Below are 27,553 nucleotides of genomic sequence, written 5' to 3'. Positions count from 1 at the left end.
AACTTTTTGCCTTGCTTGGCCTGGAAATGCAATCCTCCCAGTGGCTGGGATTACTGGTGTGAGCCAGCCCTTCTTTCTCCCTTAAACAAATATTCCAGCACTCATATTCCAGCACTCATAAAGAACTGACAGTGTTAGCTCATTGTACTCTTTCTTCTCTAAGAATGTTTCTCTACCAGTGTATTCCTCAAGACTTCTTTCTTGGGCCATCTGCTTTTGAGTATAACCTGGCATTTATGAGATTCTGCTTCACACCCAACTTTTACTCAGGCAGTTGAGGATTAGTATGGCCCTCCGTCAACACTCAGCTATGTTTCCAGCTTCATCCTATGAACTGTGGTCACGGGTATCCTTGTTGGAAGCACCATGATTTACAGAACAATAGCTGGTGCACTCCTCCGTACTGTGGTCAGAAGTCTCCTAGCTGGAGTGGTCCTCATGTGTGGATGCTACAATTAGAGAGAATTGGGGGAAGGGTAACCAGAAACACCTAACTCTGGCACCCAAGAGAATTATCATTAGATATAATAGTTCAAACTCACCTAAAGTATTTTAGTACTAAAATACTAAAGTTTGAAACATTGTGACAGAGGCATCTTAGAGAAACTGAAATTTCTCACAGGTTATTGGTTTCAGCTCTCAAATGTCACCCTCCCAGTACCTCCCCATTCCTAAAGTATCCTTTAGAAAGAATAACATCAGACAAGAATGCTCTGTTAACCAATTTCTCATCCTAGGAATCACATTATTTGAAGCTTTTACATAAGTAGCATTCATTCAGTGAAGCAGCTACCAAAACAAATCCACGTTACCTATGGATCAAGGATCGATAATAAGAGCAAAATAAAACTTCAGCATGACCCTGTGAAAATGTGTGGTTGAAAATCACTGCCACTGAGATGGAACTGGTAGGCTGCAGTTCAGTTCCAAGTACAGACCGTCTCTTTCCCCAAGTTCACCTGCCTCAATCACAACTGGCCAGATTTCCCTTGCCAGCTGGGCAGCAGGTGAACTTATCCCACTCACCCAATCCAGGCCAGGGCTGGAATATACCAATCCAACAAATTAGATTTTTTTAATTGGCCTACTTAGAGCTGGTCTTTCAGAAATATCTTCCTTTTTTTTTTTTTAAGCTTTTCTCATAATAGCAAGTAGCACGCATCATCTGTGCCCAGATTTGCATTAATTACCATAGTTTATTTCTGTGCATGCCACTCAAGGGCCAGCCCCTATTTTTAGTTAGCCTCAGTTGTATTCTGCTCAGCCTTTGCAGCTTCATAGGACTTGGTACAAGAAGTCACATGCCTATGGAAACTGTCCCTCCACATAAATCTCTTTGCACAGATATTACACTCATAGGGCTTTATGCCTGTATGAATTTTCATGTGGCCCACGAGATGGTGCTTCATTTTGAATTTCTTACCACAGACACCACAGCCATAAGGCCGAAGACCGAGGTGCATGCTCATGTGTCGATCTCTCTGACTCTTGTGAGTGAAACTTTTCCCACACTGACAAGGATACAGCTTGTCTGTGGCTGAGAATCCTAAATGGGAAGCTTCTTCTTTAATTCCAGTTACCATTTCAATATTTTCGCTGTAGCCAGCTGTGAGGGCAGCCTCTTGTCTGTGCCCCATCAGATTCCCATCTGACCTCTCTCCAGAAAACTCCTCCATGGAAGAGCCGTAGAAGTCCACCTGCTCATCATAGTTGCTTTCATCAGCCTGCTCATCAAACTCTGCCTCCACCTTCTTTTCTCCGATATGAAAGTCCTCCTCTACTCCTGAAGGCTGGACCGAGTGCTCAGTCTGCATGGCGTTGATGGACTCAGTGACTTGGTGCTCATCGTAGCCTGCGTGCACATCCATGCCCTCACAGGCCTGCTCCAAGCGCTCAGGCTTCACGTGGATCCAGCGTTTGTGAGCCATTATGCTGGGCTTGCTATACATGGGTCGGGTATAGTGGAACTCAGCACTGTCGCTGGCCCCCTCTTCCCCATCCTGGCTTGCCATTTCGGTGCTCAGCCGGTCATGCTCAGTGGATGAGTTGCTAGGAAGGTATTCGTGCTCGGTGATCTGAGATGATAGCTCATCTTTAGTGCTCTCCTCTTCATTCTCACCATCTCTCAGTTCTTGGGCCTTGGGGAAATCAGAGTGGCCCCCAGATCCCAGCTCAAAACTCTCTACCAGGCCATTGTAACTACTGCTGCTTGGAGACTGGTGGTCACTGCCGTGATTTAGTTTCTGACAAAGGACTGTAGGGTTTCCCTCTAAAACCTCGGTGCATTTGTCCACCACATGCCACATCTGGAGGAAGCTGGCTGCTGTTAAGTAACTAACAATTTCTGGGGCAGGCATGACCAGGCGTCCTGTGTAACTAGATAGGAGAATGTTCTCAAACACTCTTGGGTTCATCACATCAGGCAACACAATTCTCCTACTGTTTTTCAGGAGTACTTGATCACAAAAGTAGGGTGAACTGGCAGCAAGAACAGCTTTGTGTGCCCGGAAAATGTGGCCTTGGACAACAATGGAGACGTCACATAATTGTCCTTGCTGGCGTTGCTGGTTCAGTTTCTGTAGAATGGTGCTGGAAAAATCAGGAAATTCAACTCGAAAAGAGTTTGTTCCAGGCTCCATTTCATCACAAATCTTGTTTAGTGCTACAAGAGAAAGGAAAGTTAGTACTAATCCCAGCCTAAAAAAGAGCTTACTTTATCTCTTCCTCTATGACTAAGAAAATGTAGACAAGTTCCCAATTCCATAAAGTCTCCTTGCCTATGGGTACTGGTGCGTAGGGGATTGATGTGAGGGTGCCAACAGCTAGAATCCCCACACCCATCTCAGTATTGACTCAAGGTTTCCTCCATGTGTGAGAAAACAAAATATACCACAGTAATAGCAACTGTAAGCTACATAAATCCCTTATGGAAAATGAAGAAAATATTTCTAATAAAAACAAATATGCTTCCTATCAAAACAATTAAATGGTAGGCTTTAGTCTCAATTCACATTTGCCAAGGTGAAGAGAAGGAGCAAGACTACAATTGTGAGAACAGGGTTAGGGGTGTCAGCCTCACAGTAGAAGATCTCAGCTCCAAGCCTCTCTCCCCTACCTGGGGGGGGGGGAATTATGGGAAGAAAGAGATTCAGATGCAAATGTTCTGAGGCAAGAATGGATCTGGCCATTTCAAGGGAGAAAGGAGATCACTAAGTAGAATCTAGGGAGAGACTGATGGACAAGAGGACTTGTGCCAAGGGACCAGGTAAGTCTACCAGTCTTTTGGTACCACACTTGCTGAAATGCATGTTTCTCTAACACTGGTGGGAATTTTCTATCTCTAAGAGCTAATGGTGTGAGGTAAGCAAAATCAAGTTGCAAGTATCAAGGTTTTTCTAAAATTTCTCTCTCCAAAGTGCTTAAAACTCAACTAGGACACTGCTTCTGCTACAGAATGGACCCAGAAGATTAAGCTACAGCAAAGAGTGGGGAGCGGTGGCTCATGCCTATAACCCTAGCTACTGAGGAAGCTGAGATCTGAGGATCATGGTTCACCGCCAGCCTGGGCACTCAAGTTTGTGAGACTTATCTCCAATTAACCATCAGAAAACCAGAAGTGGTGCTGTGGCTCAAGGGGTGGGGCGGTAACTGAAGAACTCAGGGACAGCACCCAGGCCCAGAGTTCAAGCCCCAGGGCCAACAATAACAACAACAAGCTACTGCAAAGAATAAGGGACTACATGTATTGTTACTGTAAATGTATCTGGTGGGTTTGTCTGTGTTAGGGATCAGTCCTAGCAACAGCACAAGGAGAATTCAGCTATAGATTAGCCAACCCCTCCCAATTCAGTTGTAAATGACCCAAAAGATAAGTGACTGTCAACCTTGCTCTAGTCAAACATCACTAAATACCAAGTTTTAAAAGATAAAGAAGCAGGCAATTCAAAGACTGAAACATTATTGAGGGATAGGGGAAGATGACAATGAACGTAATGTGCTTTGAGTAATTTCTATATAGCAGGAACTGTATATCATTTCCACTTCATCTTAAAAATTATTCTTCAAATTCAGGGCTTGAATACTCAAGTTCAGCTATTCTAAGTAACTTTCTCAAGGTTAAAATCTAGTTTTTATTAAGTTGAGATATAAATCTAGGTCAATATGACCTCAAAGATTATAGTATTTTTTATTTTTTTGCTGGCACATCACTCTACCTTTTCTAAGAAAATGCCATAATGCAGCCAGGCACCAGTAGCTAATGGCTATAATCCTAAACTACTCCAGAGGCTGAGATCAGAGGATTGCAGCTCCAAGCTAGCCCAGGCAGAAAAGCCTATGAGACTCTTATTTGCAGTAAACTACTCAAAAGAGCTGGAAGTGGCACTATGGCTGCAGGGGTAGAATGCTAGCCTTGAGCACAAAGAGGCTCAGTGTTAGTGCTCAGGCCGTAAGTTTGAGTCCTAGGACAGGCAAAGTAATAGAAAAGGAGAAAGGGAGGGAGAGAGGAAGGAAAGAAAGGAGGAAAGAAGGGAGGGAGGGAAAAATGTCATAATGCAAGATTACTTTCTTTCTTTCTTTTTTTCTTTCTTTCTTTTCTTTTCTTTTTGGTGGGTCAAGGGACTTGAACTCTGGGCCTAGGCCTTGTTCCTGAGCTCTTTAGATCAAGGCTACCCGCTCTACCCCTGAGCCACAGCCACACTTCCTGTTTTCTAGTGATTAATTGGAGATAAGAGTCTCTCATTCTTTAGTGCCCAGGATGTTTTTGAATCAAGATCCTCAGATCTCAGCCTCCTGAGTAGCTAGGATTACAGGTATGAACCTGGCACAAGATTAGTTTTTAGGCTCACATCTATTATCCTAACTACTTAGAAGGCTGAAACCTTAAGATCCTGGTTCAAAGACAGCCTGAGCAGACAAATCCAAGAGATTCTTACCGGCAAAAGACTAAAATGGAGCTGGACTCCCTATCCCTCCCTCCCTCCCTCCCTCCCTCCCTCCCTCCCTCCCTCTCCTTCTCTCTCTTCTCCTCTCCTCTCTCTCTCTCTTCTCCTTCTCTCTCCTCCCCTCTCCTCCCTCCCCTCCCTTCTCTCTCTCTCCCTCTCCCTCTCCCTCTCCCTCTCCCTCTCCCTCTCCCTCTCTCTCTCTCTCTCTCTCTCTCTCTCTCTCTCTCTCTCTCTCTCTCCCTTTCTCTTACCTTTAAGTTAGTTTTGGGTTTTCTTTGTGCTAGTCCTGGGGCTTGAACTCAGGGCCCGAGCACTGTCCTTAGGCTTTCTCAACGCTCTACCTCTTGAGCCATAACACCACTCTGGCTTTTTCTATGTATGTGGTACCATGAAAACCCGGGTTAGGCAAGCATTCTTACCACTAAGCCAAACTCCAGGAGTTTGAGGCCAGCCTCAAGACTGTATTTTTAAAAACAATTATTGTTACAATTATTATTATTATTATTTGGTGCTGGTCCTGGGGCTTGAACTCAGACCCTGTCTTTGAGCTTTTGTGGTAAAGTTAGAGCTCTACCACTTGAGCCACAGTTCCACAACTGGATTTTCTGGCAGCTAATGGGAGATGAGAATCTCATGGGCTTTTCCCTCGTGTGATGGCTTTAAATGTGGATTCTCAGATCTCAGCCTCCCGAGTAGCTAGGATTATAGGCATGAGTTACTTGACTAAATATTAATTTATAATTTCATAAGAGGAAAGCTAAAAGATGCTTTTGTGGGGCTCTGTGAACTAAAAGCTTAACATTTTTATCTGTGCCATTTGACCTTAGCTATTCTCTGCTACAGTCACTTTATAACCATCCTAGGCTCCAGGGAAAGAAAAAAAATCACTAATAAGTATCATATGTGGAAGGCAAACTACTCCTCAAACAGACAATGTCATCTTCTTATCATCTCAAATGAAACATTCACAAACTTGGGAAATCACCCATGAGACAATGCGTTCCTGATTTGTCCTTGGTAAAGTGATAACTTCTCTAGAGACAAGACTGAGCTAATGGTCAACCAGGCCATACCTAAGACTTGAGACTGGTTCAACTACGCATCTCTTTTTCTCCTCCTGACTCCAAGTTTCCTGTTTAATCGAAGGCAAATGTCTGTACCTTGGAAGATATCCGAAGAGATACTGAAGTGCTGTCTTCCATGACTGCCATGTAATAAATCTCCTTTCTCAGTTTCTCACCTTGTCTCTACTTGGTGATAGGGATGAGCCACTAGACCTAACATGGGACTCCTGAAATTTGGTGTCGGGTCTAAATTCATTTTTAGTTTTATACATCTTAATACAATTCCTAGTGACTTGAAACATAACAGACTAAGATATAAACTACTTAGATATTTGTAGTTTCAAAAAGAAATGTTAGCTGGGTGCCTGTGGTTTAGGCCTGTGATTCTACCTACCAGACAGGGTGAGTAGAAAGATAACAGTTTGAGAATAGTTCTTCAAAAATTACCAGCAAGTAAGCCAAGGGTGGTGGCTCATGCCTGTAATCCTAACTACTCAGGAGGCTGAGATCTGAAGATCATGGTTCTAAGCTGGCCCAAAGCCAGCCCAAGTACTAAAAAATCTGTGAGACTCTATCTCCAATTAATCACCAGAAAACTGGAAGTGGCATTGTGGCTCAAGGGGTAGGGCAACAGCCTGGAGTTGAAGAGCTCAGGAACAACTCCCAGGGCCAGAGTTCAAGACCCACGACTGACCAAAAAAAAAATCATAAGCAAATAACAGTACTGGAGGCATGATTCAATTGGTAGAGCTCCATTCTAGCAGCAAGCAGGGGCTAAGCTGAACTCCAAGCATTGCCAAAGAAAATTACTACTAACAAATGTCTGTGTATCTTTCTAGAAACCTTCCTGTGTAATTATCAGAATAAATCATACATATTCTTTGAGAATAGGCATTCAAATTGATCTATTATCTGTTTTTTACTTAGCACTTTGCTTTTGTCATATTAATATATCTCAGAGATCATCTCACATTAGCCCCCAAAGAGCTACTCATTCTGTTTAATGGCCATAATGTCTCCAGATACATGAATGCATGCTAATTTGAGCATTTCTTACCTTATAGAATTTCATTTGCCTGGATTTTTTTTCTATCTTCAAGACATATTTTATTATTTTCTTAAAATGTTTTCACCAACTTTCAGTGTGGGAAATGAGCTTATTATTACAAAAAATATGAATTAATACAGAAAGAAGAGAGTGGAAAATGTTTTTATTTGGCTTAACTCAGGTACATCCCTCAATAACTTGCTTGGACAACATTTCCTAAAGTTCAGATTAGGATAGTAATTAGCATTCTACCTAACAAACAGTAACATTTTTTTTCATTTAAATACTTGTCTGGATTTTTGAAATTATAAACAACATTACAATGGCTATGTCTCTGGAGAAGGGATTCCCTCAGCTTTCCAGTTTCCACCAAAACCCATGTCTCTGAGATTCACGCAAGGAAAGTATTCAGGGTAACTTAATGAAGAGAATCTCACAAGGTGAAAGTTCAAGCAAGGATTTATTTTAAAATAACAAAGTAGGGAGAAACAAAGAGAACCATTTCCTGCTCTCCCAGAATTCCTATGATTCCCAGTGGGCAAATATCAGCCCAGTTATTATCAGTCTAGTTACTCTTAATCCTCAGACAAATGGTAAGGCACAACCTCAACACCCCTAACCATCTAGACTTCCTTTTGCCACACAAGCAGTTGTTCAGTCACCACCCTAGAATTCCAGACATTTACCATTTCAAAGGAGAATTACCTTAAATCTAAACTTGCAATTTACCACATAAAAGTAGTAGTGAGAGAGGAATTTATCTGCTTTTTTTAGTTTACTTCCTGTTTTTTTTGGGGGGGGAGGGGTTGGTCTGGCTCATTAGTGTAAGTATTATATAATTTTCCGGCCTCCTTATTTATCCCATCTTGCATATTGATGCTTAACTACCATGGCAAACCTTTGAAAGTATCTACAGGGACTTTGTATTTGATTTTCTGACATTTATTACCGAACTACTCTAAGGTCTTGGACTCTGCTTGCCCACGAATCCCCACCCTGTGTCTTCACTTGTTTTCAAAGATCTGTTAGGTTTCTCTTTCCTCAATGCTGCTCTACTTTCGTGGTGTCATGTACAAATTCCTGCCTCAGTGGTAATAGTCTCCTTACACTCCTCTGACTGACTCTCCTCAACCCCTAAATTCCCACTGTCCATATAATGTGGCCCACATGGTTCCCATGTGACTGCCCCCTAAGTTTTAAGTTCCACCCACAGCTGTCTATGGTAGCAGCCTCCATCCCTGCTTGGAACAGTCCCGTAGGTATCTCCCCCAATAAAGCCTTGAGACTGTACTGGTTGCTTGCTCTTTCTTATATCCTGGTGCTCAAACCTGGGAGGAGTGGTTTGGGTTTGGCCTCAGGCCCTCCTCCTAAAACAAAGCTTTACTTTCCTCTGCCAGCCACTTCAGACTTTTGCATGCCTCACAATACAATCTGCAAGGGCGAGCATTGACATCCTGTCTCTACGAGCCTCCTCACCTTGCTTTTGTTCTGTTTTGGAAGGACCAAGTGGCTGGCTAGGGAATGCTCCCCAATGACTTGTCTCATGGGTGATGACCCCTTGGGGCATTGTCCTATTCTACTAGGAATTCTGTGTTCCTGGGGATGCCCAGAGCAACTGAGAATTCCTCCACCTGGATCTCAACTGCCACCCTCTCCCTCTCAACCTAAAGCTCCTCAAAACATCCTCTATCTTTGGGCTACTCATCATGAAACCCCAAAAGACTTATTTTCTAATATAGTATAGCCTCAATACCAATCGGACAGTGGGTCTCAATGGCCTGAGAAAGTACCTTCCACTTGAATATCCTCACAAACCTGAATAACTTCTGTCACTGAAGTGGCAAGGCTGGAGAAATCCCTTATGCTCAGGCTTTTTTCTGGCCCTCTCCCTGACCCTGACCTTCCATTTCACCCTGCTGACCACTCTCCTTACTCCACATTCCCAACCCAACTCCACATCTCAATCTCTTCCTCCCTCTCCACCACTCTAGTGAGCCCCACCTTCTACTTCCTCCACCCCTGCAAGGTTGCCCTCTGTCTCATACCCATTCCTGCACTGCTCATCAATCATCTGCTGTGGCACCAGCCTACCTCTTTTCCCTTCAAGAGGTGGCTGGCACTAAAGGCATTATTCATGTTTACATTCCTTTCTCCCTCTCTGACCTTTCCCAAATAGAAGTTTTTTTTACATACCTTAATCAAAAACCTATTGGTCAAGAAGCTGTCTCTCGCTCTGACCCAGGGTAGAATTATCAGCCTGATCACCTCGACCAGACTCTTAAGGAAGGCATGGTCTTCTACCTCCTTTATAGCCCTGACCGAACTGGCCACAAGTCAACTACAAATAAATTGAGCCAATTTATTTGCTCAATGAGCCAATGAGCCTCCCAGTAAATTTTTGAGCCATTTGACAGATGTCCTTCACGACATTGTCCCATCTACCCCCATTCTCATTTTCTCAGACCTCCCTCAAAATGACAAAGAAAAAAAAAAGCTTTTTAAAGGATGGCCCCAACCTCCCCCTGCCCCCAGAAGCAGGGCTCTTCTTTAAGTCCTCACAGACTCCTCCCCTCACACCAGACTCCCTCTAAAGGATTACATAAAGTCAAAATAACTTTTTTTTCCCATTGCAATCAAGTTTTTCTATATTACAAGACTCTGATCTCAGAGATCTGGGCAATTTTTGCCAATGCAATGGTAAATGGTCAGAGGTTTCAAATGTTCAGGCTTTCTTTGCTCTCCCTCTGTCTGTCTTTCTACGCAAACTCCCACTGTCAACCTTCATCCTTGTGCCTACCAGGCCTGTGTAGTTGCCTCCCAGTGTTTCCTCTGGAAAGGTAACTTTGTCTTATAAATGTACTAGGAGCATTTTCAATCTCTCGCTCTTTCTTGAATTTAGGAGAAGTGCTGCCTCAATTCCTACTCGCAGCAGCCTGGCAGACCTGTCCCCCAATAAAGCTTTGAGCCCAAATTGGTTGCTTGCCTCTCATTTTTTTTTCTGCCAGTACTTGGGCACTGTCCTTGAGCTTTGTCACAGCTAGTGCTCTACCACTTGAGCCACAGTATCACTTCAGTTTTTTTCTGAAAATGTGGTACCAAGGAATCGAACCCAAAGCTTCATACATGCTAGGCAAGCACTCTTAACACTAGCCAACATTCCTAGTCCTTGCCTCTTATTTTTTTTTTTTCCCCCAGTCCTGGGCTTGGGCTCAGGTTCTGAGCACTGTACTTGGGTTTTCTCACAGTTAGAGCTCTACCACTTGAGCCACAGAACCACTTCTGGCTTTTTTCTATGTACATGGTACCAAGGAATCAAACCTAGGTCTTCGTGCATGCTAGGCAAGCACTCTACCACTAGGCCAATCTCCTGGTCCCCTTTCCACAAAGTTTGTTGTACACTAAGTCGCATCCTATCCTCTCCAAGACTGGATATTATTGAGTCAGAAAAATCCCTTAAATGAATAATTCAATTCCTTTGCCTTTTTCATTTGCGTTTTATTAATCATGAATGTGACTCATACTCTATTAAAATTTACTAGTCATTTGTGCCTTTCTATATAAGTTATCAGCTATATCCTGTGCTCAAATAAATTGGGCAGTTAATATTGTCTTTCTATTTCTTTTCTCTTTCCATTTATTTCTATCACAAATTTAGGAAATTAAGTTTATCCTATGAAGCAATTTTCTTTCAGTTGCCTGACAGAGTTTCCTGTCACATTTGAAAGTAACCATTCTTTTTTAGTTTATAGTTCCACGATTTTGTGTTGGACACAGAAAAGCATTCCAAACTTAAAAAATTTTTTTAAAAAGAAGTGTTTAAATCTGTAATACATGTTTTGTTTTCTTCCTCAGAAGCTTAGGCTGGAACCCAGTTCAAGAATCTATTGTGGGGCCAGGAGTTTGGCCTAGTGGTTAAAGTGCTTGCCTAGCATGCACAAAGACCCGGGTTCGATTCCTTGGTACCACATACATAGCAAAAAGCCGGAAGTGGTGCTGAGGCTCAAGTGGTAGAGCTCTAGCCTTGAGAAAGTCCAAGGACAGTGCTCAGGCCCTGAGCTCAAGACCAGGACTGGCAAAAAAAAAAAAAAAAAAAAAGAATCTATTGTGAATTTTTTTTTTTGCCAGTCCTGGGCTTGGGCTCAGGGCCTGAGCACTGTCCTTGGACTTTCTCAAGGCTAGAGCTCTACCACTTGAGCCTCAGCACCACTTCTGGCTTTTTGCTATGTATGTGGTACCAAGGAATCGAACCCGGGTCTTCATGCATACTAGGCAAGCACTCTACCACTAGGCCAAACTCCCAGCCCCTCTATTGTGAAATTTTAAGTGACCAAGAATAAGACATTTGAAATGAATCCACAGAAATAGGTGCCATAATTAAGCACTTGATGCAGTGTTCCTGCCCCCACCCCCCCACAAGCATAATCAAGAATCTGGAAAAGGCAATCAAAATCATATTCAGAACTGTGGAAGCTGATCCACACTCACAGCAGTGGAGAGAATGCTGAGTCTTGGAGAACAGCATACTCACCATTCCTCTGTCCTGCCATATGAGGAGGTGCCACATAGGTGGGAGTTGGCTGCATTTTCTCTAGAGCAAGCATCAGGCAGAACATGGATTTTGTTCTCCAAACATTTGGAGCTCTACTTTTAGACCTAACATCTCCTGCTTCTTCCTGTAGTGACTATCCTAGTGCTACCTACTGAAAGACTGAAGAAGAGCCATTTCATTATTCTTGATGAAACAATGGTCAGAAACTCCTAAAATGTGAAAGAAGACATTTAAGAAATTCAATAAACTTCAAATGGAAGGAGTTAAAAGAGATCACACTGAACCATTTACAGTCAAACTGTAGAAAGACATACAAACTGTAGAAAGATATAAAGAGAATTTCAAAAACAAGGGAGAAACTAGGAGTTATCTTAAAGGGATCTGCATCAGAAACCACAAATGACTTATGAAATGGTAACCCCTCTCTGTACAATGCCATAATAATAACAATAAAATTATATTTCAAAGAAGAGGAATATAAGCAACACTATTAAATAATATGTATATAAAAGATAAAACAATTAACTAAAAGGTATAACTAAATCCTTATCAGGCTGGGTACTAGTCACTCATGCCTATAATTTTAACTACTCAAGATGCTAACATCTGAGGATCACTGTTCAAAACTAGCCTAGCAGAGAAGTCCATAAGATTCTTATCTCCAATTGACCATGAGAAAAATCAGAAGTGGAGCTACAGTTAAAAGTGGTAGAGCACTAGCCCTGAGCAGAAAAGCTCTGGGACAGAACGTAAGACCTAAGACCTAAGTTCAAGACCCATGACAAAACAACAACAAAAAAATCCTTATCAGGGGGCTGGGAGTTTAGCCTAGTGGTAGAGTGCTTGCCTAGTATGCACGAAGACCCGGGTTCGATTCCTTGGTACCACATACTTAGAAAAAGCCAGAAGTGGTGCTGAGGCTCAAGTGGTAGAGTTCTAGCCTTGAGCAAAAGGGATAGTGCACAGGCCCTGAGCTTAATCACAGGACTGGCAAAAAAAAAAAATCCTTATCAGTATTTACTTCAAGGATAAATAGATTAATCTAATATTTCCAATTAAAAAACATTACAAATGCATATTAACTTACAAAAAAATAGAATCACGACACCTAAGTCATGAGATAGCACCGGTGGCTCACACCAGGAATCCTAGTTACTTGGGAGGCAGAAATCAGGAGGATTGAAGGGAAGTCTGGGCAAAAAGTTTGAGACCCTTTCTCAATCAAAAGCAGGCATAGATGTGTACAGATGTCAACTTTGTGAATCTGAGATTGGAAAAAGTCAGTTTCAGGACAGTTTGGGAAAAACTTTCACAAGACTCCATCTAAGGGAAACTGTGTGTGGTGGCGTACATCTGTCATCCCAGCCACCCTAGGAAGTGTAAAGTAGTAGGATCTTTCTCAGGCCTGGACAAAGGCCCTATTCAGAAAAACCACCACAGCAAGAAAGGGCTGGATGTGTGGCTCAGCAGTAGAGATAATACAAGACCCTAAGTTCAAATCCTAAAAAAAAAGGAGTAAAGAACAGATGGGACACTGCCCTTATAACTTTGTATTCTGCTCCCAGTGATCCAGCAGAGTAGCAACAATCCATGTAAAAGATCATCTATACCTTCTATTCAGATAACCAGAGCTAAAAGCTGGTGTAGAACACACAGGTAGGTAGTAACTTGGCAACATTTAGAAGTGGGTGTGTTAGACAGATCTCATAGGTTGCACACTGCTTCAGCAGGAAAAAATCAAGAGGTCCAATTTTAATTCAGCTGCCCAGGAAGGTACATGTCATCATTTGTCAGCTGGGCCAAAGACACAGCAGAGCTCTGGTCCAGTATTACAACTTTACAAAAGAAAGTGCAGAGTGCTTGCGCTCTCCTGAGAGTGTCATTCCACTTATGCAGAGCCATGATGGCTCAGTCCTATATCAGCTTAAGGACCAAGATCAAGTCTAACAAGAAGTATTCAAGGGCTGGGAGTTTGGCCTAGTGGTGGGGTGCTTGCCTAGCATGCACGAAGACCCGGGTTTGATTCCTCGGTACCACATATATAGAAAACAGCCAGAAGTGGTGCTGTGGCTCAAGTGATAGAGTTCTAGCCTTGAGAAAGTCCAAGGACAGTGCTCAGGCCCTGAGCTCAGGGCCCAAGACTGGCCAAAAAAAAAAAAAAAAAGTATTCAACAAGAGACCCCTGAAGCAATCCATCCACAAGCAGGTAAAATTCCAGACCTGAACAAAACATTTCCTTCTCAAGGATAAACAGAATAAAACCAAGATGGAGTCTGCAAATATATTCTACAATATCAAAAATGAAAGCAATGGATAGAGAAAGAAAGTAGTTTAGATAGCATTTCTTAACTTGATGTCTCCATAAACTTCAATAAATCATGACTTTGATAATTTTAATGAATATGAGACTAGAAGAATGATAGGTATGGGCTGGGAGTTTGGCCTAGTGGTTAAAGTGCTTGCCTAGCATGCATGAAGACCCGGGTTCGATTCCTCAGTACCACATATAGAAAAAAAGCCAGAAGTGGTGCTGAGGCTCAAGTGGTAGAGCTCTAGCCTTGAGAAAGTCCAAGGACAGTGCTCAGGCCCTGAGCTCAAGCCCAGGACTGGCAAAAAAAAAAAAAAAAAAAATGATAGGTAGCAAAGATCGTTCTGAACTAAAATGGTAGCACAAAGGAAACTAAAATGGAGCAGAAATTTATAGCAGAGAACATCAATAAATTCCCTAAAACAGAAATGTTTAGGATATATATGATTATACAATATAATCAGTCAGAAATATTAAAAGAAAATGGAGAACGGAAAGGAAATAAAGTGGGAAAATTTTTTTATCAGTTTTATAAAACCTAGAATCATCAGGTGCCAGTCACTCACACCTTCAATATTACTCAGAAGGCTGAAGATCATGGTTTAAAGCCAGTCTGGGCAGGAAAGTCCTGGAGACTCTTCAATTAGTCACCAAAAAGCCCCAAGAGGAGCTGTGTCTCAAGTGGTTGAGCAATAGCTTTGAGCAAAAATGCCCAAGAACCATGCCCAGGCCCTGGGTTCAAGCCCCAGGATTGGCAAAAAAGAACAACACAACGTAATCCTAAAGAACCTTGGTATCAAAACAAGACAAGAAGCCAGGAACCAATGATTCACAACTGTAATCCTAGCAACTCAATAGGCTAAAATATAAAGATCCCGGTTGAAAGCTAGTCCATATAGATAGACATCTGTAAGACTCTTCAAATAACCAGTAAAAAGCTGAAGTGGAGATATGCCTCAAGTATATGCCATTACACTGAAGACAAAATTCTCACAAGGTGCAATAATGAATGTAGGAGCAAGGGAGAAATGGGTGGGACTTGCGGAGAAGTAGGGAGCAGGAAGATACAGTACTATGCCTGGCATAATCACTACCTTCAAGAAATGAAGAGACAGTCCAGAGACGTGATTTATAGAACATATAACTAAGGAATGATTTGCATTCAAAATTTAAAAATATTTTATTTAATTAATAAAAAGATAAATAAAGTGAATTAATGCATCTTCTATCTGGCAGATATCATGTAACCCTTTTAATAATTACAATAAAAAATACAAAAAAATAAAAAGATAAATAGCCAAACTTAAAAAAAAAAAAACAATAAAAACAGTGAAGGGGCCGGGAGTTTGGCCTAATGGTAGAATGCTTGCCTAGCATGCATGAAGACCCGGGTTGGATTCCTCTGTACCATATACATAGAAAAAAGCTGGAAGTGGTGCTGAGGCTCAAGTGGTAGAGCTCTAGCCTTGAGAAAGTCCAAGGCAAGCCCAGGACTGGCAAAAAAAAAAAAAAAAAAAAAAAGCAGTGCAGGATCTGACTAGAAATTTTCCAGAGAACATGTTCAAATGACCAATAAACGTATGAATATTCAGTATTACTAATCATTAAGAAGATGCAGTCAGGCACTGCAATCCTAGCTACAGAGGAGGTTTAGATCTGAGGATCGTGTTCAAAGCCAGCCTGGGCACGAAAATCCGGTGAGACTCTTATTTCCAACTAACCACCAGAAAACTGGAAGTGGCGCTGTGGCTCAAGTGGCAGAGTAATAGCCTTGAGCTAAAGAACTCAAGGACAACGCCCAGGCCCAGAATTCAAGTTCCAGGACAGACAGACAGACAGACACAGACACACACAGATGCAAATCATCTTGGCATTGGTGGCTCATCTCTGTATTCCTAGCTACTAAGGAGGCTGAGATCTGACAATCATAGTTTGAAGTCAGCCCAGGCGTAAAAGTCCCTATGAGACTTTTCTCTCCAATTAACCAGTCAAAAACTGGAAGCGGTGCTGTGGCTTAAAGTGGTAGAGCACTAACCCTGAGCATAAGAGCTCAGGGATAGAACCTTGTCTCGGAGGAAGGAGGAAGGAAGTAGAAGTAGAAGGAAGGAGGAGAAGGAAGAGGAAAGATAAGAAGGAGAAGAAGTAGGAGGAGGAGGAGTGGGAGGAGGAGGGGGAGGAGAAGAGAAGCAGAAGCAGTAGCAGCAAATCAACTAGGAAAAACCCTTTCTCACTAGGCAGGTAGGACAAGCAAGAGACATTAACAAGTGTCAGTGATGACATGCAGATATTAGAATTATTTCTTTACACATCTGTGCATAGACATGTAAAATGCAGAAAGGGATTACCAGTAACCCAGCAATTCTACTCCTAATATACACCTACGAGAGGGAAAAACAAAAACAAAAAATACCCCATATGATGTTCACACAAACTTGTATTTGAATGTTCCTAACAGTGTTATTCCTAAGAGTCAAAATGTAGAAACAAGTCAAGTGTTGGTGGTGCATGCCCTGAGCAATGCCTCCAGAATATGCAAAGCACTTTACATACTACAGCTCATTTAATTCCTGTAACAACCCAATTAACAAGTTGTCATTCCCCCTTTTTTTGGCACTGGTTTTGGAGCTTAAACTCAGGACATGAACACTGAAGGCTACTACCCCTTGAGCCACAGTTCCATTTCTGGCTTTTTGGTGGTTGCAATTGGTGATATAAGTCTCATGGACTTTCCTTCCCAGACTGGCTTTGAATGGTGATCCTCAGATGTCAGCCTCCTGAGTATCTAGGATTATAGGCATGAACCACTGGGACCTGGCTCTGTCTTCTTTTAAGCAAATGAAAGATGACTTATTGAAGAATCCCTGAACTAGGCCTCCAAGATCTCTTCTCTGAGAAGTTAGTAACTTGTGCTTAAAAGCTACTGTTGCTGGGCTGGGAGTGTGACCTAGTAGCAGAGTGCTTGCCTAGCATGCATGAAGCCCTGGGCTTCACATACACAGAAAAAGCTGGAAGTGGTGCTGTGGCTCAAGTGGTAGAGCACTAGCCTTGAGAAAGCCCAAGGACAGTGTCTATGCTGTAAATTCAAGCCCCAGGAATGGTGTAAAAAATAAATTAAAAAAAAAAAGCTGTTGTTGCTAAAAGCACTTATTCCTACTTAGGCTGACAAATTAACGAAAAGCAGGATAAAGATTAGGTATCTCTGCTTCCATTTTGTATCAATGATTTTTTTCCATGAGCCATTCTTTTCTGTAGTTACTTCCCAAGAAGGAATGGGTAGGATTGGACAGCAGACCACAGGAAACAAACATGCAAATTGCTAAGGCCTCTTATTGTAACAAGTCTTCACCTAAGCAATGCTGAGACAATGGATGTCATAACACATGCCACCATCTCTGACCACAAACCTGGGAATGAGACCTGTTTAAGTGTACCTCTCTTGCCTCATCCTCAATTCTCTACCTCCTTGAACCTATGGCTCATATCTGTATCCCAAAGATGGCTGAAGATGGCCTAAAGTATTGTCTTCACACACCATATAATAAATCTCCTTTCTCAGCTCTTTACCATGACTCTTTTTTGCTCTGTAGAGGTGGGTGCCAAGACATGTGAAACTCCTACTAGAGTCTAGGCTTATAGCCTAAAAATGCAATGTTGAATTTAGTAGTGGACACTACTAATTGGCTAAGGAACTGTACATAACATTTTATATGCCATTTAAACAATGACTAAACAACCAAAAAGCACAGAGGGTAATAATAAAATGGGGAAGTAAACCAATCAGCTATTTGTATATTGAAGCCCTCCAGAGATTTTTCTAATCAGAGCATATGGTAATTTGCATTCTTACTGTAGAAAGCACATTAAAACAGAGTAAATGGTTGCTTTGGTAAATTTAAAGTCTGGCACAAATGTACAAAAATACTGATACTGTATGTGTAACAAAATTCTTTACATGAGTCAAATGCTTTATAGTCCACAAAGCATACTATATAAACTCAGGTTCTGTAACCTATTACCTTCCCACTCATTTTATAGTAAACAAAAGCACAGATTAAAAGATCTGCCCAAGCTTACACGTCTTAGAAGGTACATCAAGATTTAAATAGAACTATAAATAAGTTATTTTCTAAGTTGCAAAAAAAAGCAATGGAAAATATTCTCTGAAATTACATGCTAAAGTGTGCTAGTGATTGGCCTTAAAATATACAATATGTCTTCTTAGAAGAGAAGAAACATCTATTTCACAGTCATTAAAAACCTATACTACTAACTGGGCACTGGTGGCTAACACTTGTAAAACTGACTACTCAGGAGGTTGAGATCTGTCTGCAGTTTCAAGCTGGTCCAGGCAAAAAAAAGTCCATGAGAATTTTATCTCCAATTAATTAGCAAGAAGCCAGAAGTGAAGTGGAGCTATGGGTCCACAAGCATTAGCTTTGAGTTAAAAAATCTAAGGAATAAGCCAGGTGCGGTGGCTCACGCCTATAATCCTAGCTACTCAGGAGGCTGAGATCTGAGGATAACAGTTCAAAGCCAGCCCAGGCACTAAAGTCCATGAGACTCTTATCTCCAATTAACCACCAGAAAACAGAAAGAGCTCAGGGACAGCGCCCTGGCCCTAAGTTCAAGACCCACAAAAAAACAAAAACAAAAAAATCTAAGGAATAGTTCCCTGGTCTTGAGTTCAAGCCCCAGGACCAGCGCGCACACACACGCACACACGCGCACACACACGCACACACGCGCGCACACACACACACACACACACACACACTCAAATCGTTGTTCTAAGACAGTGTACAAACTATCCTGCTCAAAGAATAATGATTTCAGCATATAGCTTTAAAAATTATATTACTAGCAAGACAATGGCTTACCTAATGCAAAGTTGAATGCCTCGGATAAAGTTATTTATGCCATGACCATCGAAAAGTAGTACACATAAATGAGTGAAGATGGATCCATTTTTCAGTTTTGCTTCAAATTAAATCACATTGATTTCTGGGAGGAAAAAAGCATATTGAAAGTGTAAGAGGTGCTGGTGCCATTGGCTATGCACTTGTGTTTCCCTAATAAACACTCTATGTTTGAGTAACGGACAAGAAACAAATTAAGACTGTTTTTAGCCAGGCATGGTGGTGCATACCTGTAACATCAGCACTGAGGAAGCAGAAATTCAAATTTGAAGTGAACTTGGTCTCAATAGTAAGTTTGGGTCAAGCCTGGGCTACACAGCAAGCTCAGGTCTCAAAAAGTAAAAAAACAGCCAAGTGCCTAGATTCCTATCCACTCTGGAGGTCAAGATCTGAGGATTGGGGGTCCAAAGACAAGCAAATTCATTTTATTTCCAATTAACCAGAAAAAAAAAAAAGCTGGACTACAGATATGGCTCAAATGATACAGCTGAGGCCTTGAATTCAAGCTCTAGTACCCAAAACAACAACAGCAACAAAAACACCAACCCAAAACAAAAGACTGGTGTTTTGGGTTATATATAAACTTTAATTCTGAAACATCTTATTTTTGCCTTTGTCTTTGAATTTTAATTTTATTTATCACTTTTTGGGACAAGGGATTACTGTTCCCAGGCTAGTGTTTAACTACAGATACTCCTGCCTTGGTCATTCTATTGTGGTCTATAGGTATACAGCACTGGGACTGGCTCTATATATTCTTTTAATACATGTTTTATTTTGCAATAATTTTACATTGCTACAACAGTACAGAGTTCCCTTATACTTCTCACCTGGCTTTCTTCAATGTTAACAGTTGCCATTATTATCTCATGTTTGTTAAAACTTGGATACAAACATTGTTGATGTTTGTGTACTTTTGCAGAATAAAAACATCCTTTCAGTCTAGGACTGCAGCTCAATGGTACAGGACTTGTTTACCATGCACAAGGCCCCAGGATAGATCTCCAGAACCACAACAAAACTAAACAATACCCTTTGGAACCAGGTGGTGCATGACTATAATCCCAGTGCTCTGGAGGCTGAGGAAGAAGGTCTTGAGTTTGATACCAATCGTCGAATCTAACTTAAAAAAAAGGGGAGGGGAGAGTGTAACCTAGTGGTAGAGTGCTCACCTAGCATGCACAAAGCCCTGGGTTTGATTCCTTGGTACCACATACACAGAAAAAGCCAGAAGTGGTGCTGTGGTTCAAGTGACAGAGCACTAGATTTGAGCAAAAGATGCTCAGGGACAGGCCCATGCCCTGAGTACAAGCCCCAGGCCTGGAAAAAAATTATCCTTTTAGGACAAAAGTTGTGACTGACATAGTGGGTTCAATCCACAATCAAAACAACAGTTTTAAATAAAACATACTGTGGAAAAGGCTTTTGGTTCTTTGGTTGTCAATCATCAGTCTCCTATATTTCCTTAATTGGAACGTTTTACCTTAAGAACTTAGTAAGTTCTCTTTTAAGATTTTTTAAAAAGCAAGCCACCTAATTTATGAAGTTTGATTCAGAACTCCCTCCAATTTTAGGCCACAACTAAGAACATACTTGGAACTTCTAGGGCAAATTGGCCCACTGAAGTTCTTTGAGGTCAAAAGAGAAGACATTATTGTAGGCCTCAACCTCCACTTAAAAGTCATCCTTCCATCACATTTCAATAAAGCCAGGGAGATGTTTTAACTGTAGCCTCATGAAAGAGAACTCAGGATAAGAAGCTCAACAAAAGAACTATTTCATTAAAATTCTTAACCTCACAGCAAAATATAAAAGGAATTTCCCCCTCAACAGAGTTACATATAAAGACAAAAATCTCTCTACTGTAACTAAAAAGTGAAAAGGGAAACTTCATAAAGATCAGTCTAGGCAAGTGCTAGCAGGGTTGTGGAGAAAAAGGAACCCTACTGCACTGCTGGTGGGATTGTAAACTAGTTCAGCCACTCTAGAAAGCAGTGTGGAGGATTCTTAAAGAACTGAAAATTGACCTTCCCTATGATCCTGCCATATCACTCCTGGGTATCTATCCTGAACATCACAACCCAAGATATGATAAGCACACCTACTTAGCTATGTTCATCTATGCACTATTCACAATAGCCAGGTGACAGAAACAATCCAGATGCCCTACTGCAGATGAATGGATACAGAAATGTGATACACACACACACACACACACACACACACACACACACAAAATGGAATTCTACATAGCCAACAGACAAGATAAAATAACGGCATTTGCAGGGAAGTAGATGAAGCTAAATCATGTTGAATGAGACAAGTCAAGACCAAAGGAACAAAAGGCACATGGTATCCTTAATATGTGGCTATTAGATCCAAACAGTACAAGAGCGAGGACTCAATATTTGCATACCCAATGCTATGGACATGGCATTGGATATATAAACACAACTACACAGACAATATAATGTATGACTTTATAGACACAGCCTAATTTTAATTATGTTCTAAAATCTAAGTGCCAGTGATTGTATATAGATTCCCTTCTTGAATACTTGTTTGTTAAACACGTCATTTGAAATATGATGTAAAAATCAATGTTAATAAATTCTTTAATAAAAAATGAGTCTAGGATGTTGATTCAGGCAATTTAAAGACATATTTTAAAATGTATGAAACCAGGACATGATCCTAGATGGCAGATTTAGTCGTTGTCACTGCTTGAGATAATGGCTGGAGAGCCAATGTTTCTGATGACAAAAAGGATGGCACCATTTGGAAAAACCATAGACAATTAATGGACTGAAAAACATTCAGAAGAGTACAGCTTAGGAAGGAGGTAAAGGGGATGATGGCAAATGAATGAAGAAAGTGGAGGGAAGAATGCAATCATAATAGTCAAAGCATATCCAATGAAACTATGGAACCCCCTTGTACAACTACTTAAGTAAAAATATAATTTTAAAAAGATTAAACAATAGTACATGAGACAAATGCTTAATGTCCAATATCTACAGGGAACTCAAGAAACTAATCTCCCTAAAACCCAACAAACCAATCACTAGGAACTAAAGAGACTTATCAAGAGAATAAAATGGCAAAAATAAAAACAAAAAAACATGAGAAAATGCTCATCATCCATGGTCATAAAGGAAATGCAAATTAAAAAAACCCTAAGATATCACCTTACCCCAAGTAGAACGGACAATATTCTGAACCCAGACAATGACAAATGCTGGCAGGGTTGTGGAGAAAGAGGAACCCTACTACATTGCTGGTAGGGATATAAACTAGTACAGCCACTCTGGAAGGCAGTTTGGACGTTTCTTAAAAAACTGAAAATAGGGGCTGGGAGTTTGGCCTAGTGGTAGAGTGCTTGCCCAGCATGCACGAAGACCTGAGTTCGATTCCTCCGTACCACATATAAAGAAAAAAGCCGGAAGTGGTGTTGAGGCTGAAGTGGTCGAGCTCTAGCCTTGAGAAAGTCCAAGGACAGTGCTCAGGCCCTGAGCTCAAGCCCAGGACTGGCAAAAAAACAAAAAACAAAAATAGACTTTCCCTACGATCCTGCCATACCACTCCTGGGTATCTACCCTGAGTATCATAGCCCACGATATGATAAGGACACCTGCACAGCCATGTTCATCTCTGCACTATTCACAATAGCCAGGCGATGGAAACATCCACATGTCCACATGCCGCACTACAGATGAATGGATACAAAAAATGTGGTGCACATATATAATATATATTTATAAAACATATATATATACACACATACACACACAATGGAATTCTACATAGCCAACAGACAAGATAAAATAATGGCATTCACTGGAAAGTAGATGAAACTAGAGTGAATCATGTTGAGTGAGATAAGTCAAGACCAAAGGAACAAAAGGCACATGGTCTCCTTGATATGTGGATATTAGATCCATACAGTACAAGAGTAATGACTCAATATTTGGGTACCCGCAAGGTTATGGACATGGCCTTGGACCTATAAACGTAACTACACAGCCATAAAATTTATTGATACTCTATAGACATAATGTTTTATTATATAGATTAATATGTATTTATGACATACAAACCCTCAGCTTAATTTTAATTATGTTCTAAAATCTATGTGCCAGTGATTCCATACAGAGATTCCCTTCTTGAATACTTGTTTGTTAAACATGACATGTGAAATATGATGTAAAAATTAATGTTAATAAAATCTTAATAAAAAGATTAAACAAGGGGCCGGGAGTTTGGCCTAGTGGTAGAGTGCTTGCTTAGCATGCACGAAGACCCGGGTTTGATTCCTCTGTACCACATACATAGAAAAAAGCCAGAAATGGGGCTAAGGCTCAAGTGGTAGAGCTCTAGCCTTGAGAAAGTCCAAGGACAGTGCTCAGGCCTTGAGCACAAGCCCAGGACTGGCAAAAAACCAAAACCAAACCAAAACAAGATTAAACAAGTACTTGAAAAAATTAGTAAGTACTTTAATCGATTTATTTTTACTCCTTTGTATATAATGCTTTTTAAACTGGTCTAAGTCAGTGTGTTTTCAGTAAAGATAAAATAGGAGAGCCAAATGAAAAGAAAACTTTATAACTTAACTGCCAGTGTTTTTCTTTTTACTGACACGCAGTCATGGATGGCATCTAAGATTCAATGAAATATAGTAGTAATTCAGCTATTACATCTTGTTAGAATGTTCAATAAACTATTTTAAAGGCGAACTCAAGGCTTTTACATGGAAATGAATAAAAGGGCATCCCCCAGTAAGAAATAGCCTGGTATTGTGATAATAAAATGATTTTTTCCCCCCAACCTTGTAGTAAAATCTTTCAAGTTTCTTCCTCAAGTAAATGTTTGCACTGATTCCCGAGGGTGAAGGAGGAAAGAAGCAGGGTGGAAATCTGATGTGGGTAAACTTGAGGAAGTTTTAAAGCAAACTTATTTAACCAAACACTTATTCTAAGGCCCTCAGGCTGTGGCCAATGCTGTGAAGAATGGCAACTCAATGTTCCTAATTGTTAATTCCTAATGGAATAAAAATTTTAAGATCACTCTTTGAAAGACCTTATTTCAGTAATCTCCAATGAATATTTTTGTGTACATCAAACAGACATTAATATAAGACTATTTCTTTTTGGCCAGTCCTGGGCACTGTGTTTGGGTTTTCTCAAGGCTAGAGCTCTACCACTTGAGCCACAGCACCACATCTGGCTTTTTGTATATGGTACCTAGGAATCGAATCCAAGTCTTTGTGCATGCTAGGCAAGCACTCTACCACTAGGCCAAACTCCTGGCCCCAATATAAGACTATTTTAAGTGTTAAGTACATTCACAATGTTGTGCAACGTTTACTACAATCAATTTCCAGAGCTTGTTAGTCTTCTCTATTACTATGTATACACTGAATAATAAATATCCCATTCTACCCTGGTCCCTGCCAAACTTTTCTATTTCCTGTCTGTGACTCTATCTATTCTGAGCACTTTATTTCTGAGGTTTCCAACAAGTATTTGTCCTTGTGTCCAGCTTATTTCTCTCCAGTGGTATGTTGGTGAAGCAGGGTCCTCTTATCTAATGATTAGGTTTCTCATAATGTAACTAACATAGTCACCTAGCTAAGCATGCAGCTCTTCTAGAAATTCAGCTACTATCCTATGGATCCCAAAAGGCAAAAGGTCTCAGCTTGACCCTTAGACATTCCTTACCCTGTAGATAGGCATCAGCTGTAACTCAGAAGTAAGGCTCTCCAACAGCCTTTGAAACCACCTCTGACACACAGATGAGATATGGAGAGCTGTGGAGGCCCCCCCCAAATAAAACCACAAAGGAGAGAAGATGAAGATCCATTAAGCCTGCCTAAGCTGCTTTGGCCCTGAGATGGGCCTTCTGTCTGCTATTCAAGCGCTGCTGCATCCTGACACTTGGTAAGGCTGGGCAACACCTGTCAGAGTTGAGGCCAGACTGCAGTCTATAGTCACTGAGAATGCCACCAGTGTGGGTTGTTTCACGAGGTCATGAGTCACCTTCCATGGCCCAGAGATCCAGGCAGAACTGCCCCACCCGCCTAGACAAACACAGTTGGGAAGAGAGACAAACAAGACAGACCCAAAATTGGTAGAGAAGGGGGCAGCAACAGATAAGATGACCTAAAAAGTGGATTTGACTTTCAGGCAATCAGTGAGAGGAACGACTGAGTTAGGAAACAAGGGGTCAAGAGCCACAGAAAAGCACGGTGGAGACAGAAATGAAGACAGAAGCCCAGGCACGGAGACATTCCGAGAGGGGCAAAGTGGGGAGCAATAACCAGGTGGATGGGGGAGGGGGGGCAAGCTGGTACAAAAAGGATAGGTGACCCAACAGGTGACAAGAGATAAAACAGAGGAAAACAAGACTACCCAAGTCCGGTGTGGCCTCTCCACAGGCCTCGGTGCGTCGGGACTCACTCACGGCTGCCTCGAACTCGAGGCCGCTAAACGGCCGTCGGGACAAACCCGGGCAGGATCTCCAAGCGCTCGGGCCCGGCTCACCCCGGCGGGGCAGGGTGACCTTGGCAAGAGGTGGCTCGAAAGGACCTCGGCGTCGCGTTCTCCACGCCGGGCTGACTGGAGAGATACGGCTGGGCGTGGGACGCGGGGACCCCCCCCCCCCCAAAGCTGGCCGGCCCGCACGGCCTCAGCATCCCCTCGGATCCGCTCGACCCGGCGGGGCGCACGCGCGCTCCGGGGCCTGTGGGGGGAAAATTCCAAAACCTCCCGCCGGCTTCTTCCCCCCTCAACGCTGCCCCCCGCGTTTTCCTTACCCCGCCATTACCTGCCAAGAGCTCAGCGTTCACATCCCCAGTGGGAGCGAGCGTCTCGGTCGTCAGCGCCTGGCCTGCTCAAGCCGTCTCCTCCGCAACAACCACCCCCTGAGCCTCCCGCCCCCGGAAACGCTTCCAGTTCCCGCCCCCTCGAAACTGTCAGTACTTCCGGGGGGCGCGCCGGCGAGGAGCCTGCTCGGGGCGGGGCGTAGCGCGAACGAGTCCGGACAGCCCCGCGCCTGTGCACTTCTGCCCGGGGGCAGGTCGGGCTTGGGCGCTCTGCACGGGGATGGAAATCGGGGCGCCAGGAACAAATCCGAAAACGTGTAGAACCTTAACCTCCCTCGCTTGCCTGGCAGAACCTGTTTAAATCCATACGGCCCGCCCCTGTGTCAGGCGCACCGAGCGGTGAATGGCAGGCCTCGTGTCTAATGTGTGTCCTGCTTTGTGTGGTGGGGCCCAGGGACTCGATAGCGCTGCGGGTTCCTCCAGCCTCTGACTCTGCCATCCCGCTACCCCTCGAAAAGACGACTTACTTCACCTTCCCCCTTTATACCTTTGAGTCCCCAAGATCTCATATCAGTTGGGGTAGGAAAGAGGTACAGTCAAACGGAGTCTCCTATTTGGGGGGTGGGGAGGGAAGGGGGCAGGGCTGATTAACACCCGAAATCCAGGCAGCTGCAAGAATGTGGACAGAGTGGCTTCTGGATGTACAGTGTGGACAGTCAGGCCTTTTGGGCCAGCCACTTATCTAAGGTAAGCCACACCTGTTGGGTCAACAACACCTATTGGGTATTGTCTCTGCCCGGACTCAGGTGTCCCAGGTGTGTGCCTGGCTGGAGGATTTGTTAGGCTTCAGAATCTAGGTGTTGTCACAAAAGAGGTCCAAAACTTTCCAAGATAATTTTACCAAAAAAAAAAAAAATGCTGGAAAACAAGACTGAAAAAAAAAAACAAAAAACAAACTATTGGGGGCTGGGAATGGAGCTTAGTGGTAGAGTGCTTGCCTAGCATGTTTGAAGCCCTGGGTTCCATTCTTTAATACCACACAAACAGAAAAAGCTGGAGGCAGAGCTGTGGCTCAAGTGATTGAATGCTAGCCTTGAGGAAAAAAAAAAAGCTCAGGCACAGTGTTGAGTCCCTGGTTTAATGCCCCAGAACAATTGAAAAAAAAAAAAAAAAAAGGTAGAAAACATTCTGCCAGGACGCTGTGACTCATATCCTGTAATCCTATCTATTCTGGAGGCTGAGATCCCAGGATCCCAATTGGAGGCCTGACAGGGTGGGGAAAGTCTGTGAGATGCATATCTGCAAGTAACCAGCAAATAGCTGGAAATGGAGCTGAGCCTCCAGTGTGCAAGCATAGGGAACAAACCTAGTTCAAAGATAGTTTTTTTAAAAAACAAAAACATTTAGTGATACACTGTTTCAAGCCCAAGGAAAAACCAAAGGACAAGAGATTATAAGCTAGTTTAGCTATGTTGATATTGGGCAAATGGACAAGAAAAGGCATTGCTCCAAATACAGTGGTGGGCCTCATCTGTGTTCCTAAGACAGTGCAGGCCCTCCCTAGAAGAGGCCTGACAGACTCCATAGCCTGTGGTCAGCAGACTTGGTCAATAGTGAGAGGAAGATATGTACATCCTCTGAGGACTTTGAAGGACCATTGTCCCAGTAGGGTGATGACTTTTTCTGTGAGGGCCCTGGGATGAAGGAATGAAGGTAACACAGAAAACAGGATGGAGACTGCCACCAACGACATGTAGTGCACATGATTTCATCCTGCTCTGAGCTGCTGAGGTTTTGGAGCTCTGTGGAAGCCTTTGACTAGGCATTAGGAATATGAAACATGTATGACTTTCTAGGAGGTGAATGAAGAGCATGTATGTGATCCATGCTACATACTACAGCTAT

General features: G+C 42.3%; 1 protein-coding gene across 3 annotated transcripts; it reads right to left on the bottom strand.

Annotated features, from left to right (window-relative positions):
• Positions 1-216: 216 nt before the first annotated feature.
• Zbtb43 (zinc finger and BTB domain containing 43) lies at positions 217-25,748 on the bottom strand. Of its 3 annotated transcripts, XM_090330653.1 has the most exons (3): positions 25,651-25,748; positions 18,790-18,913; positions 217-2,662 (listed from the first exon to the last, which is right to left on the bottom strand). In XM_090330653.1, the coding sequence occupies exon 3, from the start codon at positions 2,637-2,639 to the stop codon at positions 1,236-1,238; it is 1,404 nt and encodes a 467-aa protein (XP_090186779.1). In that variant the 5' UTR covers positions 2,640-2,662; positions 18,790-18,913; positions 25,651-25,748; the 3' UTR covers positions 217-1,235. The 3 variants fall into 3 exon arrangements, with proteins under 3 accessions (XP_090186779.1, XP_090186780.1, XP_090186778.1); XM_090330654.1 differs by lacking the exon at positions 18,790-18,913; XM_090330652.1 differs by lacking the exons at positions 18,790-18,913; positions 25,651-25,748 and adding an exon at positions 8,532-9,769.
• Positions 25,749-27,553: the final 1,805 nt, after the last annotated feature.

This window comes from Megascapheus bottae, chromosome 3 (genome assembly GCF_031878675.1).
Source record: "Megascapheus bottae isolate mThoBot1 chromosome 3, mThoBot2.hap1, whole genome shotgun sequence".
NCBI lineage: Eukaryota > Metazoa > Chordata > Mammalia > Rodentia > Geomyidae > Megascapheus > Megascapheus bottae.
This window is presented reverse-complemented; position numbering and strand designations above follow the sequence as displayed.

Coding starts and splice junctions, on each gene's coding strand:
- Zbtb43 (XM_090330652.1), bottom strand. CDS start 8,622: ATGCCCCAAGGGGTCATCACCCATGAGACAAGTCATTGGGGAGCATTC. Junction 2,663..8,531: donor CAAAACAGAACAAAAGCAAG/GTGAGGAGGCTC, acceptor TTTCTCTTGTAG/CACTAAACAAGATTTGTGAT.